Source organism: Dermacentor silvarum, chromosome 2 (assembly GCF_013339745.2).
Source record: "Dermacentor silvarum isolate Dsil-2018 chromosome 2, BIME_Dsil_1.4, whole genome shotgun sequence".
Taxonomy (NCBI): domain Eukaryota; kingdom Metazoa; phylum Arthropoda; class Arachnida; order Ixodida; family Ixodidae; genus Dermacentor; species Dermacentor silvarum.
This window is the reverse complement of record NC_051155.1, coordinates 241232515-241250591: the sequence shown is the minus strand read 5'-3', so window position 1 is coordinate 241250591 and position 18077 is coordinate 241232515. Positions and strand designations below refer to the sequence as shown.

General features: G+C 46.0%; 1 protein-coding gene across 2 annotated transcripts in view; it reads left to right on the top strand.

The window, feature by feature from the left end:
• LOC119442979 (uncharacterized) overlaps nucleotides 1-18077 on the top strand; it is a 422505-nt gene that overhangs the window by 220989 nt on the left and 183439 nt on the right. The window contains exon 2 of one of the 2 annotated variants that reach the window (XM_049662493.1): nucleotides 11115-11178. The exons of the other annotated variant lie outside the window; for it this stretch is intronic. Coding sequence (XP_049518450.1) covers nucleotides 11115-11178 — 64 coding nt within the window. The remainder of the gene's footprint in view (nucleotides 1-11114; nucleotides 11179-18077) is intronic. 2 annotated transcript variants of the gene reach the window in all.

The window sequence follows — 18077 nt, the reverse complement described above, 5'->3', positions numbered from 1 at the left end:
GTCATGACAATCCGTGCAAACGTCATCCTGGCGTTTGCACGGATTGGCTGTGAGGATGACACTCCATCTAGAATAAGAAATATGTGTTTTGCGTGCTTTTTTCGCTCTCACAAAGTTAAGATCGTAGTCACTGAGAATTTCGGAAGCCGCATTTGCGCAGAAAAGCATAAGAGTACGCCTCTGAGGCTTCTTTCTTCGCGCTAATCGACCCCAGTTCCCGGAACCAACATGCGCTTCACACTCTCATGTGCAAGTGACTTTATTCCGCAAACCTTGAAGTGTACTTTGCATTTTGGAATCGTATACGAAGGGCACAACCAGGCGAGTTGTTCCATATCGTCCACCTCGTCGCATAAAGGTCAGCGTAATTCAGCAGTCTCGTAGTCTTTTGTTTTATTACAATCTCGAGTAATTCATAAGTCCGAAAATCTCTTTTAGGGGGCCCTCGCTTGGAACCTTATCTTTATACCGTGCTCACTTTAGAGCGCTTGGTGCCTGAGTTTATGCTTTCGAAGTTTTTACTGCCGAGCTTAGCCCGTGTGAAAAGGTGTGAGAAGAAGTTTATGCTGGACGCCTGAATGGTTTTTCCTTGATATGCAAATGAGCGGTTTTTTCTGGCACGGAGGCGGTGCGAGCGCAACTCCGCGACCGCTCAGGTTCCGCTTCACGTGTCTCTACTTTTTTCGTTCTTTCTTCCAGGAGTCGCCGAACCGTTGCTGAAAGCCAGTTAGTCGCTTCCTGCGACTTGAGATATGCCGCGTTTCTGTTGTTTCAACCGCTACGCCTTCGTCCTCCTGCGTCCTTTTCATCGCCGTCCCCGTTGCTATAGTGCGACGCACCAGTTTACGAGTTGCATTCCAACCTCCTCTCTTTTATTTTCGTGACTGCTTTTCCTCTAACCTATTCTCTCGGTCTTTCATTTCCCCTTCCCCCAGTGCAGGGTAGTAAACCAGAATATTTTCGGGCTAACCTCCCTGCCTTTCCCACCCCGTTTCTTTCTCTCTCTCTCTTGCACTTCTTCTGTATGAAGTAAAACTGAGCAATTGTGTGCAACTTTCTTTGCAGCATCTCCACCAGATGCAGTTATGCTCGCATAGCATGAAATAACTGAAACTGCACGTAACGTGTAAGCTAGGGCTGGCATGCGCATGCTCGTGGGCTGGCCAGCGGCGCTACTCGTACCGAAGGACGGTTAAGGAGAGACATGTGCTCCTGCATTATGCTCAATCATATTGTTCGACATTTACACTATCCGAAGTGTCGAGGAGTCGTGAACCAAGGGCGCTATAACGTAAAATGATTCTAAAGTGTTTTGATTCCAAACTCCTGACGTCAGAAAGAGCTGAATCAGCAGAAAATTAAACGGCTTAATTAGCACCAGTCATTCCGAACCTACGAACTCGATATGCCTACCACAACGTCAAGGCAGTTTTCCGAAAATAAGCAGAGGGCCAAGGTGACAAGAAACTATAGGACACACCTTAAGAACCAAAAAGTGACAAAATAAAATTATGGGAGGGGAGGATCCGGAGATAGAAGTGCTCAACGGATGCGCTGCCAGCATGCGCAAGGCGACACCACAACCTCAATTTGTATAGTGCGCATTTCACCGCACATATTTACGCTACATAGTGCTCAAGCTTACTTAACTCGCCACAGCTGTAGAGCAGTTGCTAGTAATCGCCAAAAATGCGTGTGTGAAGCCATGGTTTAACCGTAACAAAAAATGAAGCACGAATAGTAAAAAGAAGCGCCTTTATACAGCCACCTCCGCTATTATTCTTAAACTTTTTTGTGCTTCTTTGCCGCAGAGCTTTGGTTTCCCAATGAAGGGATGAATGGGGAGGCTGGAAGGTCGCGCTTGTCGGTGTGAAAACCACTTGGCGCAAAGTCGCCGTCATCTGCTTTTCGATTGCCGGACGACGAGTTCTTCTTGAAACGACCACGGTTTTAGAAAAAGCGAGAAACCAGGGGCGCTATAATGTAAAAATGATTCCAAACTGTTTTTATTCCGAACTCCTGAAGTCAAATTTACGTAGCCACCGAAACAAGCATCGGGCGGTGACCCGCAGCGTTGTCTGAACAATTCCCAATCAAACACTCTTCTCGTTTATAGGAGGTCACCTTTGTTCGCTTTCAAAACCAATAACATTGTCTACACTCAGCGGCTTTTCTTATCTAATTCGCTGACAAGAGGTGAGTAGCACGCTCTAGTGGAAAGGGTTTCGATGGGGCCGAGCCAGCACAGTGAAAATAGATAACCCCATGAAGAGGGTGGTGCCGGCTTCGCCTTACTTAGCTTGCGGTGGCCGGTCGAAAATCGCGGCGGCGTGCAACGGAGGACAAGAATGCCGCTAAAACGGATCCTCAGCAAGGAAGAGTTGGCAGAGTGATGTTGTACACGTGCCGAAAGGGCTCGATAACGTTTTACTGCCACGCAAAAAGGTTTATCATGCGCAAATAAATACATGCTCACCGGCGGGTGCGAGTAGCGAGGGCCTGAGCGATCGGTGGGGCGGCATCTTCTATTCCTTTCGGAACGGGGCAGTCTGTGGCTATTCAGAAAAATTTTGTTGTTAATTTTGTGGTTCAATGCATAAAGCGACGTTTTGTTAAGAAACTAACTGTAACGCCAATGCATTTCTCTGCAAAGTTCGGGAATTAATATCTCGAATCTGGTGTCATCCCAAGAATTCGTTCCAAGTGGATCCGCCTTGGGAACTCCACGGCTGCAATTTGTAAATTGCAATATGGGTCATCAGGTAATTAGTTAAAAACTTAATTAGTGATTTTTTGCAAGTAATGTCCGCCTCTTGCAGTAGACCAGCTCATAAACTAGAATTGTGCTATCTGCCACAGGCCACCTTTAAGAATTTTTGAAAGTGTTCGCTGAAACACCATGTATATATATATATATATATATATATATATATATATATATATATATATATATATATATATATATATATATATATACATACATACATACATACATACATACATACATACATACATACATACATACATACATACATACATACATACATTTATTTTTTCTGAAATTACGGGTGTGGCGCCAATGTTCGCACAACGCACAATGTTACGGGTGGTTCCCTATGTACTCGATAGAGCAAATGGAACAAATGGAACAAATGTAAGCTAGCTGCTCTATTTTTCATCCCTTCTTCCTGTCGTGCATACTGTCCCGATTTCATCATCTTGTTATACTTTCCAGAGTTTCTTCGTCGCATTAACAATGAGCCTCCTCACGAAATTAGTTTTATTTCGAAGGCAACGACATTCGCGGGAAAGCGGCGTGTGCGGCGCTTAGGTTTTATTCCAGGCTTCATCGGGCCACTGCTCTAAAAAAAAAAAAAAAAAAAATCTTAAAGTAGAAAAAAAAAATACAGGAACAAAACATCGTGCCCGCTCTTCTGCACAGACACACCGAAATTAGCTTTTGGAGCACTCTTAGCCTGCTTCATTTCGTTCTTGTGGGCTCTCGCAGTCTTATTCGTGTGCGGCCAGCGCCTTCTTTCGGCCCGCACTATACAGTACATATTGCCTTTGTCTGCTCGTCTAAAGGCGGCGCCTGCTGATCCGGACGGCTCTTCCATCTATTATGCATGCGGCCGGTCGGCTGCGCACTTACCTGCGCGCTCGACGGAAAGAAAGAAAAAAGAGCTCCTTCGGAATGTATGCGCTGCCCATTGTAACGTGCGTCTGGCTGCACGCACGAGTGAGTCCGCACGGCGCAGTTTATCTGTCTTAATTACTTGCCGGCGCATCGACAGAATGGAAGTCCCTTTTCCGAGTTTTATTAGATTAAAAGGTGGAGACGAGTGCGGACTGTTTCACGACTGCGGCTCCTTCCTTTCTCCCGTTTGTAGGAGGTGTGCTTTTGACGTTAGTTGTTCGCCTTAAGTAATATTCTGCTCAATCATGTATATGGTATCGCAAGTGTTGTTTCCGCGACGTTAGTATTCTCCAGACTGCATTGGCTGCTCGCTTCTTGAATGCTCTGTGTGGATTGACTGCAGCTACTCTTCGATATGCGTTTACTTCATTAGAACACGAAATCATTTTGAGAAATTCGACTTAATTGCTCAGCGAGTGGCCCTCAGTTTACAACCTAGAATTATCGATTTGTATTTTGTGAAAGGTCGATACATACAGTGGTATAAAGCTCTTCAGCAGTGTGAGCGCAATATTTAGCGTGCTACTTTATCCGCTTGATTGCAAGTGATGTTTTATATCGTGCCACTTGCAAGCTTCTCACCCTTGCCAAATGCCATCCGTGACTTGTAATTTTACGCAGTTGTACTAATTTGTTCTCTGAGCTCCCTGAATGTCAATATGTAGTGAAATTTCTTCTTTACCACCTGTTAGAATCTGCTCCCAGTAATATTCCAGCTGCTGTATGAGCTTTATTTTGTCACTACTTTCAAGATTTTGTCATTGTCAAAATTTATTTTAGCGGTGTACCGCTTTCCTTTCATTATGATTTCGCAGCTTCAAATTTGCTTAACCGACTTCCTTTATATTTGAGTTAGTTTAAATTAACAACCGATTACTACTACTACTACTACCGATGCGAAGAGGACTGAGAAGGAGAAACAGAAAGGTGACAGACGACGACTTTAGTTTCACAGATTGTTTGACAAATAAATTTAGCCGATTTCAACTATGTTTATCGTTCGTTGCTGAAGCTTTGGTTATTGTCTTTAATGTTGGGGCTAAACTGAATTTTGATACCGAACGAATGTTGGGATGTTCTCTATTTTCCGATGATTCTACGCCGCCCCGAGAAACGCTTCTCACTCGACAACGTTAAATCGACGGCGTCGGGGCTCTTAGCGCCCTCGGACACTTGGCGCCTCTGGGGCACGCCTGAAGACGGCCCCGAGAGGGGGGAACCTTAGGAGGCAGCTTGAGCCAAGCTGTCCGATATCGAGAATTTATAGCCTTCAATATATATCCCGCCCTCAGGCTTCTGTCGCCGGACCTCAGCCGAGTCGGTGACTCCCGTTGTTTATTTATCGATGCCTTCTTTGTTATCTGCCTGCCTTGTGGGTCTTTTTTTGATACTGAAGTATCCGTTAGCTCATCGTATAGTCCTTGAGAAACGCACCTCAAGCGAGATTGAAAAGTGGAGATAAAGATCTGTAACGAAAAAAGGAAAGAAGGTATTGGGCATGTAACTCGGATGACGCTTGTGAAACGGCCCCTCTACACAACTGCAATCTGTCAGATAACTGCGCTATGTTTAAAAAGCGCTGCGGAGCTTTGAAAGAGACCGTATATCGTCTGATATATGTCAAGATTACTTTGCCGATAGAAAGACCTTGTGTCCCTGTGATGGAAACGAGTTTGGCGTTTTATTTCCTCTTGAATGAAGAACTGTATTTTTATACCGCGTAGAAAGTCGCGAAAATGGGTCGACACGGTATACATTGAAGTGTCGTAATTAAATACGTGCCGCGTGGCGTCTCATCGATATGCAGATACACTTGATAACCGCTGTGAAATGCGCTGTTTTGCATCAAAAGTTAGTTACTCGTTCAAGGCAAGATGTCTTTAATGGGCAGGCGTTTGGTGAAAAGTGGCGCCACTTTTGCATCAAGTGTCGTTCATCAAGTATGGTTCATCAAATATACGCGAATCCCGGGGCCTATACTATTATCCACCTTTCATTTCAACTGGAACATTTCGTTACGCTGGACTCCGGCGGGAACACCTGCCCCGCCTTCTGAAATGGTGCATGTAGGCGGGATGCATTTGTATTTTCAACACAGAAAGAAGAAAAGCAAAGCAAGTGTCACATTATAAAAACGAGCCTCCTAAAGCGCTTAATCGTGCGAAGCTTTCTTTACTCAGATGGAAGGTTGTGTGAGTTGGTACTATTCAGGGAACAAATAATTTTCCCATGTAACGTCGTTTTTCGTTTTTCGAACCAAATTAATGCTGCAAGGGATTCGCGGATTACCTTACTGGCACGTAAAATGGGTGTGATGTTGTTTATCTATTTTAAATTGTTACCATGTAATTAATTTTTTTTTTACGAGACCTGTGGAACACGTAATGCCTAACTACTTCGTGCACGCATATCTAATGTCACCATTGTCCTGAAAGACGCTATTCTCGTGTCTTCTCAGCGCCATTTATGGAATAATTAACCGGTCCGTGCGTACAAATTTAATTACTAATTTTTTGAGCGAACGTGTGATTTCCGTAATCAATGCGTGATTGCCCTGGTGGGTCCCAAATGTGAATTCTGTGTCGCTGATACGAGTAAAGAATTTACGAGCTCGCGTTGACGTTGACTGTTTCAGTTAGACTAGGGAGAAAGCCGTAGCTGCACATTATTCCGTCGACCTTCCTACTTTCCTCCGTGTGTCCCGTTCACAGGCGAGATGAGAGGCCATTAGAGACACTTGAGAAGTTAATTTTCTCGCCGCCTTTTCCTTCGCACCACTCACCGAGTGTCCATCAAGCAGCACATGTTTTGGTTCCACGTTCTCTTCCTCTCCGCCCCCCCTCCCTCCTCTCCCACTCCGTTTTATTTATTTTTTTCTCTGTGGCCAAGTGGTAGGTCATTTAGTTGCCGAGCTACAAAGCCGCAGGAGCACCAATCGATTGATAGAGCACCGGCGAGCGGGAAAAAAGAGAATGACCAAGCGCGGTCGGCGGCGTGAGATGTAAAAGAAAGTGAGGGACATGAGGGAGGATGAGTCGCGGAAGAGGAAGAAGATGAGATCTACATCATGAGGTGTTTTGTGGGCAAGGGGGGAGGATGCCCGTCGCTTGTGCCGACTTTCACTAAGGCCTCCAACCGAGCTCGTTAGGCTATAGTGAGAGAGGGCGTCGCTTCGCTTTTGTGCGACCGTCACCTTACCTTGCTAATCTCCTTTTCCCCGCCACCTTTTCTCTTTTTTATTTCCCTCCCCTTCTTTTTTTTTTAAATCTGTGTGTCCCGGATCGGTTATTCTCCCGCGTAGCGCCCTAACGATTTCCGGAAAAACGCAATTCCCCGGTGCTCGACACAATACCTCGTTGTCAAATCATCGATAACATTCCCGGATTCTCTCTCGAGTGTATAAAATGGTTGTGCACGTGGTTATTATTTTTTTTTGAGACGTGCGTGTATTGGTTGGAGATTTCTGATGGTGTAGGAAGATCGAACTATGCCTTTTTGGAAATCTTATATTGGGTTCTTTAACCTGAACGTAAATGCTATAGGTTCACGGGCGTTTTTGCATATTGCCACCAACGAATTGTGGCCGCCGGAGCCGGGAATCGAACCTACGACCTCGTGCTCAGCAGCAGAAATCAGGCCACATTTGAACTAAAAGTCAGTGTGAAGGGCCAAGCTGAAATAGTGGCAGCTTTGCGAACGTTGCAGGGAACATTCCAAGAAGCAGGCGATATCTAGAACCCGGGTGTTTTATTTATTTATTTATTTTTGCTTCGCCCCCCCCCCCCCCAAAAAAAAAAGAAAAGAAACAAGAAAAAAAAAAAAGACTGTAGTCAGTACTCGACATCGAAATTAGCAGCAGGCAAAAAAAAAAAGAATAAATAAATAAATAAAAATAAAAACAATAAAGCTATGAAAAAAGAAGTGAATACGATCGAATCGGCTTTCCTACGATTTAGGAAGCCTTGAAGGTGTTGACTGCGGTCATTATTTTTGCTTTACACGTTCCCGATTTCGTTTTGTTCCTCATCTTTCTTACGATTTCATGTTTTATATGTAGGCTCTACGAGCGGCTTCGGCTTTCGGGTGATCAGTGGTCGCGATTTAAGGCTTGTGCTTGCCTGTTAGTTGTAGCCGCTTGTGAGTACTATTATGATGCTTACGTGACTTATGCAAAAAAAAAAAAAAATTATACCTACTTCGTACGATATACTTACCTTCTCTTCGCGATGAATTGGGATCGAGAAAAGCGTCTCTTCTTTTTTTCTTCCTTCTCTCTTATCTGGTCATGGCTGCCTTGGTTCAGTTTCCTTTAATGCTTAAAGTTAAGGAGATGTTGGCGCCGTTAGGGGGTGCCATCTACTCCTTTTCACATAGATCAAGTATAGACTGAATATCAAATAAGGAGCTGGCACTGAAAAAGATAAAGGTAACAAGAACGAATGCGTCGGACAGTCAGAGGACGCAAGTGCACTAAAACAGTTCAGAACAGAAGTCACGTAAGACAAAATGCGACATAAAGTGATATCACACAAATGTGGAATACACAACTCACAAAAGAGGTCACGTTAGACTCATTTTCGGCGTCGAAGTGAACCAGTTTTGCGATTAGGTGAGCTCTGGAGTCCCCCATAACGGCGCGCACCCTACTTGTCCTTAACAGGACCAGAACGGCTAGAAAAACCGCTGCATCCCGTGTGTGGCTTGACTCCACGGCTTGTCTAGGTTTCCTGCACTATTTGCTATATTCTATACACTGCCTTCTTGGGCTGATGAGTTCGTTGGTTTTATTCCTTTGGTTGCGGAATGAATGAATGAATGAATGAATAATAATAATAATAATAATAATAATAATAATAATAATAATAATAATAATAATAATAATAATAATAATAATAATAATAATAATAATAATAATAATACACTCCGAATGGCAGATCATAAGTAAGAGCCTTCACGGTGGACAGCTAGGTTAGTTTGTTCACAGTTCGAGCGATTCCATCACCGCTCAAGTAGCCCTTGCGAGGAGGCGAGATACCTTCCCAAAACAGATGCTCTATGTCTCAACACCCGCAGATTCCGCTGCTGCCTGCGTAAGTTCCACTTTGAAAGAAGACCTTGAGCCACTCGAGCCGCCCGCGACCGCCTCTTGCTTTCTGTGGTCTCCGTCACTTTCTCGGTAAACAACGCATGTCCGAAGGTGGTTCTTCGCGCTCTGTGTTTCATGGGAATCCTTGAACTGAATTGTTCCCGCTGCTGCAGGCGAATTGAACGTTTCAGGCGCAGTGCCTGTGACGCGGAAGCGCCATTGCGGGCGACGTCGCTCGGTCGTCTCCCCATTGGTTCATTCAAGAAGAAGAGCGCGCTGGAAAATTGTTTGATGCTTCAGACTTTTTCTCGGCGTATATTGGTGTAATACGTTTGCAGACACCATCGTCGCTGTGTGACAAACGCACCTCAATTGGCCGTTTGCAGTGCCAAACCTGATGAGGAGCCCTTTGTGAATCGTTAACGGAACACTTCGTCTCGATTAGTTGGCGTAACCGTACGCTTTCCGCACGTTGTAGTTCGCTTCCCGTGTCCCTAATGCTCCTCCTGTGTTCACATCACCGCGCGCGAATCAAGCTGGCGCCGCTACATCGCGCACTGAAGCTCCGTCGCTCTTCCGACGGCACAATGCGAGGTCTATAAAAGCCCATTGCGCCCTGCGTCCAGTGTGACTTTGTCCTGTCCTCCCATTAGTTTGCGCGCCTCACGGTATCATCATTTCCCCGCACCCGGCCAGTCGATGGCTCTAACTCGATCCCGTTCCTTCTTCGATCCTTCGATCGGCCTCTGTGACGGCCACTGGGTGCTTCTCTGAAGTTCGTCTTCGCTCCCCGTACACGTTTTCCTGCAATCCCATCCCGACCGGCGGCTTCCGTTTGCAACAACTTATTTCCCCCTGGCGCCGTGTCACTTCTCTGTCTCTCTGAAGAGTATGACCGCCCCTTTTTCTTTTCTGCGTTCGTTTTGCTTTGGGCCCTGTTTCCTTCCGTCTCGTGTGGTGCACTTTCTCCTGTTTCGGCGGTGGCGGCGGCGTCTCACTTTGTCCCGCTCCCGCCGATTCAGTAATATAGCCTGAATGGCTCGACGCGATGCTCCGCAGCTTCGTGCGCATCGGTGCTCTGTGCCTGAGTTCCGCGCTGTTCCGATTACCGTTTCCACCCACTTTCCGAAGGAGCCGTCTCGCTGTACGGCCGCATGATGCGGCCATCGTCGGAGAAACCGTGCGAGTCGTTAGCGCCTTTCGTGCTCGTAGCGATGTTGTAGCAGTAGTAGCGTCAACGATCGGTTACGTCGCGAGATGGGCCCCACTGAGAACAGGGCCGTGGCAAAAATGTGGCGGAGCCCACCATATAGCGTAGCGACCCTAGTGGTCGCTGCGTTGTGCGGATAGTATTGCGAACATCAAATTGCCCAAAATAACCACCATCAAACCAGCGCCAGCGAACAAGACATTCTCGTCTTCTGTCCTTAGGGCCTATAATTATTACCCGATTCTAACGTATACAGCCAACCTTCCGATTTAGTCTGTAGTTATTAAACTACGACTTGTGTATATTTAATATGGTTTAAAAGAAGTGAAAGCAACACCTACACTAAATATTATGCTCGTTAGAACTGTGTGCGTGTATGCGTGCGTGCCCCACAGGAAACCTGAAATGTCACTATTGTTTAGTTTGATTAACACCAGAGACAGCGCGGTACCGCGTGGTTCTTTGCGCTCTAATGTAACCATTTTTCTTTTTCGTTTTTCTTTTTCATGGGACGATGTGATTTTACTCTGTAATCATGTTTAATGGCGGAGTACAGCTTCAAGGGCGCATACTACGTAGAACTGAGTCGCCGCATTGTGGCGTTGCGTATCGCTGTCTTAATAACGTTTAAATGAGAACATAATGTTGTTTTCTAGTGTTTCTTCTAATACTCTAGCACAATTTTTAAGTTATGCATGGATAGAGATATGAGAAACTGCAACTATCGACTTGTTATGTTATACAATGCCACGATAAGCAGATTGCCGCGTAAATGGTGTTTCTCGGTACCTTGTGGTGTGGTGGCGGCTTCACCTTGTGCACCAGCACGATGTGGCAAAAGTAGTTCTACAGGGAGCCCCCTTGTTTCATAACGGGTTGTGGTGTGAATTCACAGTGGTGTGAATTCTTTCTGCGTCGTCCCCCCCCCCCCCCCCCCCCCTTTTTTTTTTTTATCCGGGGGGGGGGGGGGGGGTGTATCCTTTTTGCGGTATCATTTTTTTTGCAATGTTGTAAAGCTACCTGCGTTTTTGTGTCACCATGAGCTTTAATTAAGGTACACAATTTTGATCAGTAAAAAATAGCAAAATGAAATAATCTTTCTCCTTTTTTTCTCTTTGCAGGTAAGTGTGGAGGTGACTTCCGCATTCTGGAACCTTCGTGGATTGAACACTGGCTTGCCTAACGGTAGCGACTCCTCGCATTTTTCACCCCAAAATAGTAACTAATACAGTACCGAAAAAAAAAAAAGCTTACTTGTTTTGTTTGTACAAGTCGCCCTGATATAATTGATCTGTTTATTTCGGGGTCCTTTGTATAACGTTGAAATATTTCAAAAGGTGGCCTCTTCTTTTGACTAAGTGTCAGACGCTTGATTTACGAATATATCGCTATGAGTCTATTTTCATTTCCGTTTTCTAGCCTTTACAAGTATGTCTCATCCAAACGGACATAGCTGCACCGTATTTGCTCTCAAATAATAAAACAAAGGTCTATAACAGCCCCAAATGGTTTATTGTATGCGATTTTGGGGATTTCAATAAGATTGGTCGCTTTACATTTATCGGTATCATTCGAAGTACACGTCATCGCGTGCAAATCGGAGTGCATAGCACATCGCCAGTCCTTTGTTTCGTCTGCATAGTACCTCATACATTTGCCTAGACGGTGAGTGTTCAGGATTTGCAAGCACGACTGTTCAGGAACTGCAAGTGCGGCGAGTCGCCTTCTTTGTTGAGTGCAGTGTTATGTAGTACGTTGCTAAAGGTCTGAGTGTTGTTCTGCGCATAGCGTCGTCAATGTTTATCTACAAAATGTTCGAAGGAACGCATCACAAATAAATAAATATGATTGTATACCTGATTGAGGAGCGAGAAAGACGCCATCAACATAAATTTTGCGTACCGCTTTATTAAAGCTGGGCTTCACATACATTCGAACATATGCGTAGGATCTGCAATTCTTCTTCGTCTTCATTTTTTTAAATGCAAAAGCTTGTTCAAAAGCGCAGAGTGCGGTTGTGCTAATGCGGAGGGTACCTTGCAAGCGTTCACTGATTTACAGCTCAGAACCTTGCGACCCGAGTGCCAGCTGAGCTGCTATCGAAAACTTCAAATGAAAAACGCCATAGTGTTACCCTCAGCGAACCCAAAGAGCACATGATTCATTCTGACAGCTTTTAACAGCGTCACATTTAGAAGGCTTGAAGGAACGAAATTTGGCTTCGACTAACATTGTTAAAAGCGACTAGTATTCACAACTGAAGCCATATCTTGGTAAACCTGGTGAATACATAGTTTTCATGTTAGCAGCCTTTAAACAGCAGCTAAGCAGACGCCGCGTACACCTGGTGGTTGTCGCTAAGTCCCAGCACGCCGCCTGCGAGATTTTCCTGCGCGCTGAGGGCAGCGGCGGGCACCGCCTTATCTCGAAAGTCATGCTGAGGAGCCGCGGGCCCTAGGTAATGCATCAACTTCCGGCAAGCGGTAATGGCGGCGTTTTGTAAGGCGAAAGCCTTGGATGGCTCATGGGTCGAAAAATCTGTTGTCCGGCGTTATGTCACCAGAATTTATGGTGCCACCATGTGTTCGTGTAACCGTGGTGCTGCCAACAAAGGCCGTAGGTTCTAGTGCCCCGATTAGCTCTACATTAATTAAGACCCGCCGCCTTTGGAGGGAGTCGAACTACCCTTGATGGGAGGAAACAAGTAATAGGAAGTAGCAACGCATTCGAATGAGAATGTCAGGTAACTTAATGAATGTCTCGTGAGCCCGCACCGCCGGCTTTCGCCTTCAGCCTCTTTAGCGCATGCTAAAGTCACTGTAAGCTTTTTGTTTCAGCTTCGGTATCAAAAATGACGTTTCTTGCGAGGTTCTCGTGAAGCTCCCTTCCGCTTGTACTTTAAAAGTTCAGTTTTACACGAACTCTGCGCTATATCTACATTATCTTAAACTATGCCTTTTGCGTTGACAAAAATTTTGTTGCAGTTGGACTTTATGGACTGAATTTTTTTTCACTGTGCTACGACGTTGTTTTTCATTCTTCTGGCTGCGTCTAAATATTCGCATGCTTACGGGGCACTTCCGCCAGAAATCGCTTTAGTAGGTAAAGCTGTCTTCATCGATCGTTTGTGGTTTTTATCAGTATTGTCACGTGAGGCTACCAATGAAGAAACAAAGGACAGCGACGGAGGTGATGACGCAAACTGATTTGCGTAGACTTTTACCATCACCTTGTATGCCGCTCATCCATTGTAAATACCATTTAAAGAAAATTATCTCTGTTTGTTGCCCGCAACAATATTATGTCCCGGTATTCAAGAATAATAATTCATGCTGTTTGTTTCTTACTTTTTTCTATTCGTTTCGCGGAAATTGTCATAATGAGATTGAAGACATTTTCTTGCAGCTGTATAGCGACGGAACGGTGTATGTGTGCTGGGAACGTATTTCACTCCGAACGTTATTTTTTGTTCGTTTAAGTGTTTCCCGCGATGTTCTCGTAGCATCATTATCTTAAGCACGCTGAAGTGTATGCGCACGTCGCGGATATAGTATAAGAAAGGGCGCTAATTCTTGCTTTGATCCGCTTACGCTGCTCTCGTGAGAGTTTCCATGGCGGCGTTGCGTATCAGAGGTTACCGTTCTCCTCTTCGGCGGCCAACGTGGGCCGCCGGCGATTAGGGAATTGGAGGGCACAGTTAACCGTTGCACACCGTTGGGAGTCTCTCGCCGGAGATAAGCTCGGTAACATTTACGTACCAGCGTGTTTGTACGGGAGGGCTTCGTTCGGCTTTGTCACGGCGAAAGCCGAACTGCAAATAAGGCAGGCGAGGCGCTGATAACGTGTGCAGAGCTGCTTATCTGACTATTGTTCTTTTTGTCTCTACCATAGTTTTTGCTTGCACGCACGCACGCACCTTTCTTGGGTGTTAAAATGCGCGCTGCCGAGTTATAAAATCTCCAGTGCCGACGCAGCAGCAGTCTGCGGCGATTGCTTTCAAAAAAAAAAAAAAAAGATTGAGCGCCGTGCCGACATTTTTATGCGTCTCGTCGTTCCTGCACCCGCTTTCGTGGTAGCTCTCGATTCGGAAACGTTGATTGCAGTTCCTTTGTAGAAAAAAAAAAAAAAACGAAAATGAAACTGCTCCGTGCCGAGAAACACGCGCGCGCTTTAATCAAGGCCCCAGCGTTTCGGTATTCTTACCGCTGGACATTTTATGCTCCTCTGTCAATTCGGCTTCTCCACTCTTCCCTCTCATTCGACTCTCTTTTACTTACCTCTTATTCTTCCTCCTCCTTGATAGCCCGCTCGCAGGCCACGTCGTTGTTCTGAGCGGGAGACTCTTGTACCCGGTGATTTTTTTTTTACCTCGCTTCCTTTCAACGTTTGGCTTGGTCCGTGTGCGTGAGTGCTATAACTGTGCTCGGCCCCCGATCCTGCCTTTGTCTTTCGCTTTAATTTTCTCTCCCCTTCGTCGCCCGAGAATCGTCATCTCTCGTCCCTGCGCCGATACCAGGCTGCGAACGTTCGTTTGCTTGGTTGTGTGCAGGGGCCAGGAGCTTCCGATTTGCTCTTTAGGCGTGGATTTGCATATTGTTAAGCTGGCGAGCCTCTAAGCTTTGATGTTCTCGACTCCCTTCGTCTCCTTTCTCCAGTGCTCGGCTTACGTTTCCTCACGACCGCCTCTTCATCTTTTATCTTCTTTCCTCACCACCGCCTCTTCATCTTTTATGTTCTTTTTTTTTTCTTTTTTTTCTACTAAAATTTTGTATATTTACACGCTTCGAAGTCGCGTCTCTGTTCTAGGTCCGCAACATTACTTTTAGAAGATTCTGCAGGCAAATCTTATTCTGCGCTTCTGCATTGAGCGCACGCTTCTTTTCAGTTCTGCACACGTCCGCAGCGGTTATAGTCATCTTTCCATTGGCTGTTATATTTTTGGTAAGCGTTTTACGCCCGTAAACGTTTGTGAATGGTATCTGATTATACCGACCAATTTATGTGCTCTCCTGGTTCACCACTATCCTGTGTTTGTAGGAATAATCAAATAGATGTTATGAAACGGAAGAAAACGAGTGCAGATATGTCGCAGTTTCACACGAAAGGCAAAGCATTGATAGCGACTGCAACGTATTAGACTATATACTACATGAAGTAAAGCACGTTGCTTTTTGGGCAGTACAGATTGCAATAAACATTCGCTTAGTAACAAACAAACGGTGTCTCACGCATCCAAAGACACACACGAACAAATTCACTCGATGACCGCGGTCACAACGCTGGCGTGGTGAGACGCTGCGGCAACGGGGAGCGCGCGTCCCAAAGAGAACGTCCCGTGCCTGCGCCCCCCGTTCATAATTTCAAATGTGCCGCGCTTCCAGAACTCAGCATATAACGTAACATCCAACAGTAGGCGCGTGGGAAGGCAGAGTCCATGAAGCTACCAGCACTTCCAGCCTTCTCGGCTCGTCCTCGCATTCTCTCCCTTCGCCTTGGCTCCCGCAGCAGGTCATGTGACTTCATGCAATGGGTGACTTATATTCTTGGCCGCACTCGCACTGCATGGTAGAGCGGGATCGTGGATCTGGGTCGCGCTGGCCGCGCATGCGCCGTCGCACCGGCGGTATAGCACGGCGGCACCGACGGCCCGAACGCGGCTGAGCGTCCGTTTAATTGTAAAAATAAAGGAACGAAATGAGAAATAATTGTTCAGGTGATTGGAACTTATGAGAATAAGCGCCGCACTGCACCACGAAGTATAACAGACATACACCAATGGGTGGTGACAGGCAGTACATGCACTCACGTCACGTGCGTTTTTTTTTTTTTTGGCATTGACATTATGTAGATAATATCTTTCACTTCTCACCATCTCCTGCAGCGAAGCTATTAAGATTCACCTGGTTTCACACGTTACCGTAGCTATTATCGTTAACGTTGTTTCAGTCTTGCATGGTGCACTTTCGTGAGCCCGTACGCATTAATGTTGGAGCTGTTTACAAGACCTCACAAAACGCTTTGTGTGTTTTTTTCTCTGTGCATTACATATAAGTGCATTGCGGTGTGTTTTACATTTGATCTTGTTCAGGTCTATACATACCTTAGGAGTCAACTGGTGTGGCTGCTTCTTCGTATTGCGCATTAAAATGAAGCCGCGCAGCTGATGACGCCTAAGTGCCTTGTGTACCCATGCTTTCATTACTACATTCCTCGCGCTTTTCTTTAATTTTCGTTTATGCTGCTCGAGCCTCGCTGAACTCCAGAGACCAATCGGGGCAGCGCGGATACCCTTAAGCCGCGCGTAATACAGCGCTACTCGGGTAAAGCAGGTCGCTTTAGGGAAACGCCCCGGCAAGCAATTTTGTTATTCAGATGAACTCGCATTCCTTAAAAAAAAAAAAAGAGTTTGTAGTGCAGCTTCTAAATTGCCTGCTGTATTCTCGACTCGTGGTCTTATCTCGGCTTCACTATTTTTTACGGTTTTCTTTTTCTTATTCGCTTCTGTTTCTCTTTTTTCTCGCCCTCGCACATTTCTAGCTTCAAAACTTTCGTCCTGTCTCCAGCGCTGCGATCTCGTCGTTGTATTACCCATTATTATTTATTTGTTTGTTTGTCTCTCTGTCTGTATGGTTGGTCTTTTGTTCTAGGGCTGGCTGCGCCCGCGGTGTTTGAAAGATACTTTTGCGCTCGCGGTTAATAAACATCACAAAACACAACGCCGGGCTCGTTACAGTTTCTGCGCGCGTGTGTGGGGTGTGCTACGACAGTTGTAAAGCGCATCTGTTGCGTAGCTCGCTCTTTTTTTTTTTTTCATTTCCCTTTTTTTTCTGCTGTGGGACGTTGCCGCGTGCGATTTTTACAATAACGATGCGTGAATGCGGTATATGTGTAAAAAAAGAGCTGCTTTCTAAGAAGATATAGTACCTTTCCTTTGGTGAATTTGTACTATTCATGCCTGAGCGCAGTTCGGAAGATAGTCTTCTGGCTTCTTTTTCGATCCTTTACTTCTGGGGGATTTCTCGCGCAAGATACACCAAGGCGAAGACGATAAAACAGGTTTTCACGCTTTCTGCTTAGTTTTCATACTTTGAGAACTTTAGACTACCTTGCTCGTGCCGAGAGCACGATGAAGGTTTTGGGCATGATGTGAATATAAAAAAAAATACATCATCTCACCTTACGGGCAACCATGGTGGGATGCGACAGCATCGCGGGGGTGCGCATCGAGTTTCCGTTTCGTTTCACTTGGCAACACAACCCAATGAAAGTTAGAGTGAGAGAATGTATTGAGAAGAGAGGAGACGTTTGTACGGGGTTGTTGCGTCTTTATTACAGATCGTACGTGATTCCTTAGCGTCGGTGCGCGCGGTATCTTGAAGACGATCCCGAAGTTCGGGGTCCGCCTGCCGACGCTGACGTTTACGTTCGGCTTCCCGAGGCTTTCTCTGCTCCGCGGCGGTGGCGCTGCCGCTGCAACTAGCGCCGACGTTGACGTTGTTCATGGCGTTTCGCACATCGTTGCACAGAGAGAGAATGACGGAAGCACAGCGAACGCGCGCTTTATACTGCGCCGCGATACTTGCGCCGCCTACCGGCGTACCCTTAGAGAGAGAGTGAGAGAGAGAGTTATATGCAATGATTTGCTGCGCCGCACCTGTGGCGGAGAGGGGGATAGAGGAGGAGGAGAGCGCACACCTGCGTAGGAGAGGGGGATGAGGGAGAGTTGCACATGCGCAGTATGGGGGCGCACGCCGCAGAACGGACACTGCCCGAGCATAAGGTGCTCTCGCATCTAAAGGAAAGTCCTCATTGTTGTTGCTGTGCTTGCGGAGGATAGCAATCAGAGGGAGAAGGAAAACGGCTGTTTGGCGACTTCCACTAAGAAAAGAGGGATGCCTTCTTTCTCTAGAAGGAAACGTGTCCACTAAAGAGAATGGTGTACTAGAGAAAATAAAATTAAAGCGGGAAATCGTAAAGATGAAAATGTTGCAAGTGCACGCACGCACTGAAGAACAACACAAGAACAAGGCACGCATCTGCATTACATGCAACAGTTTGTCACTCAGCGTCCCTCGGGTAGCTAA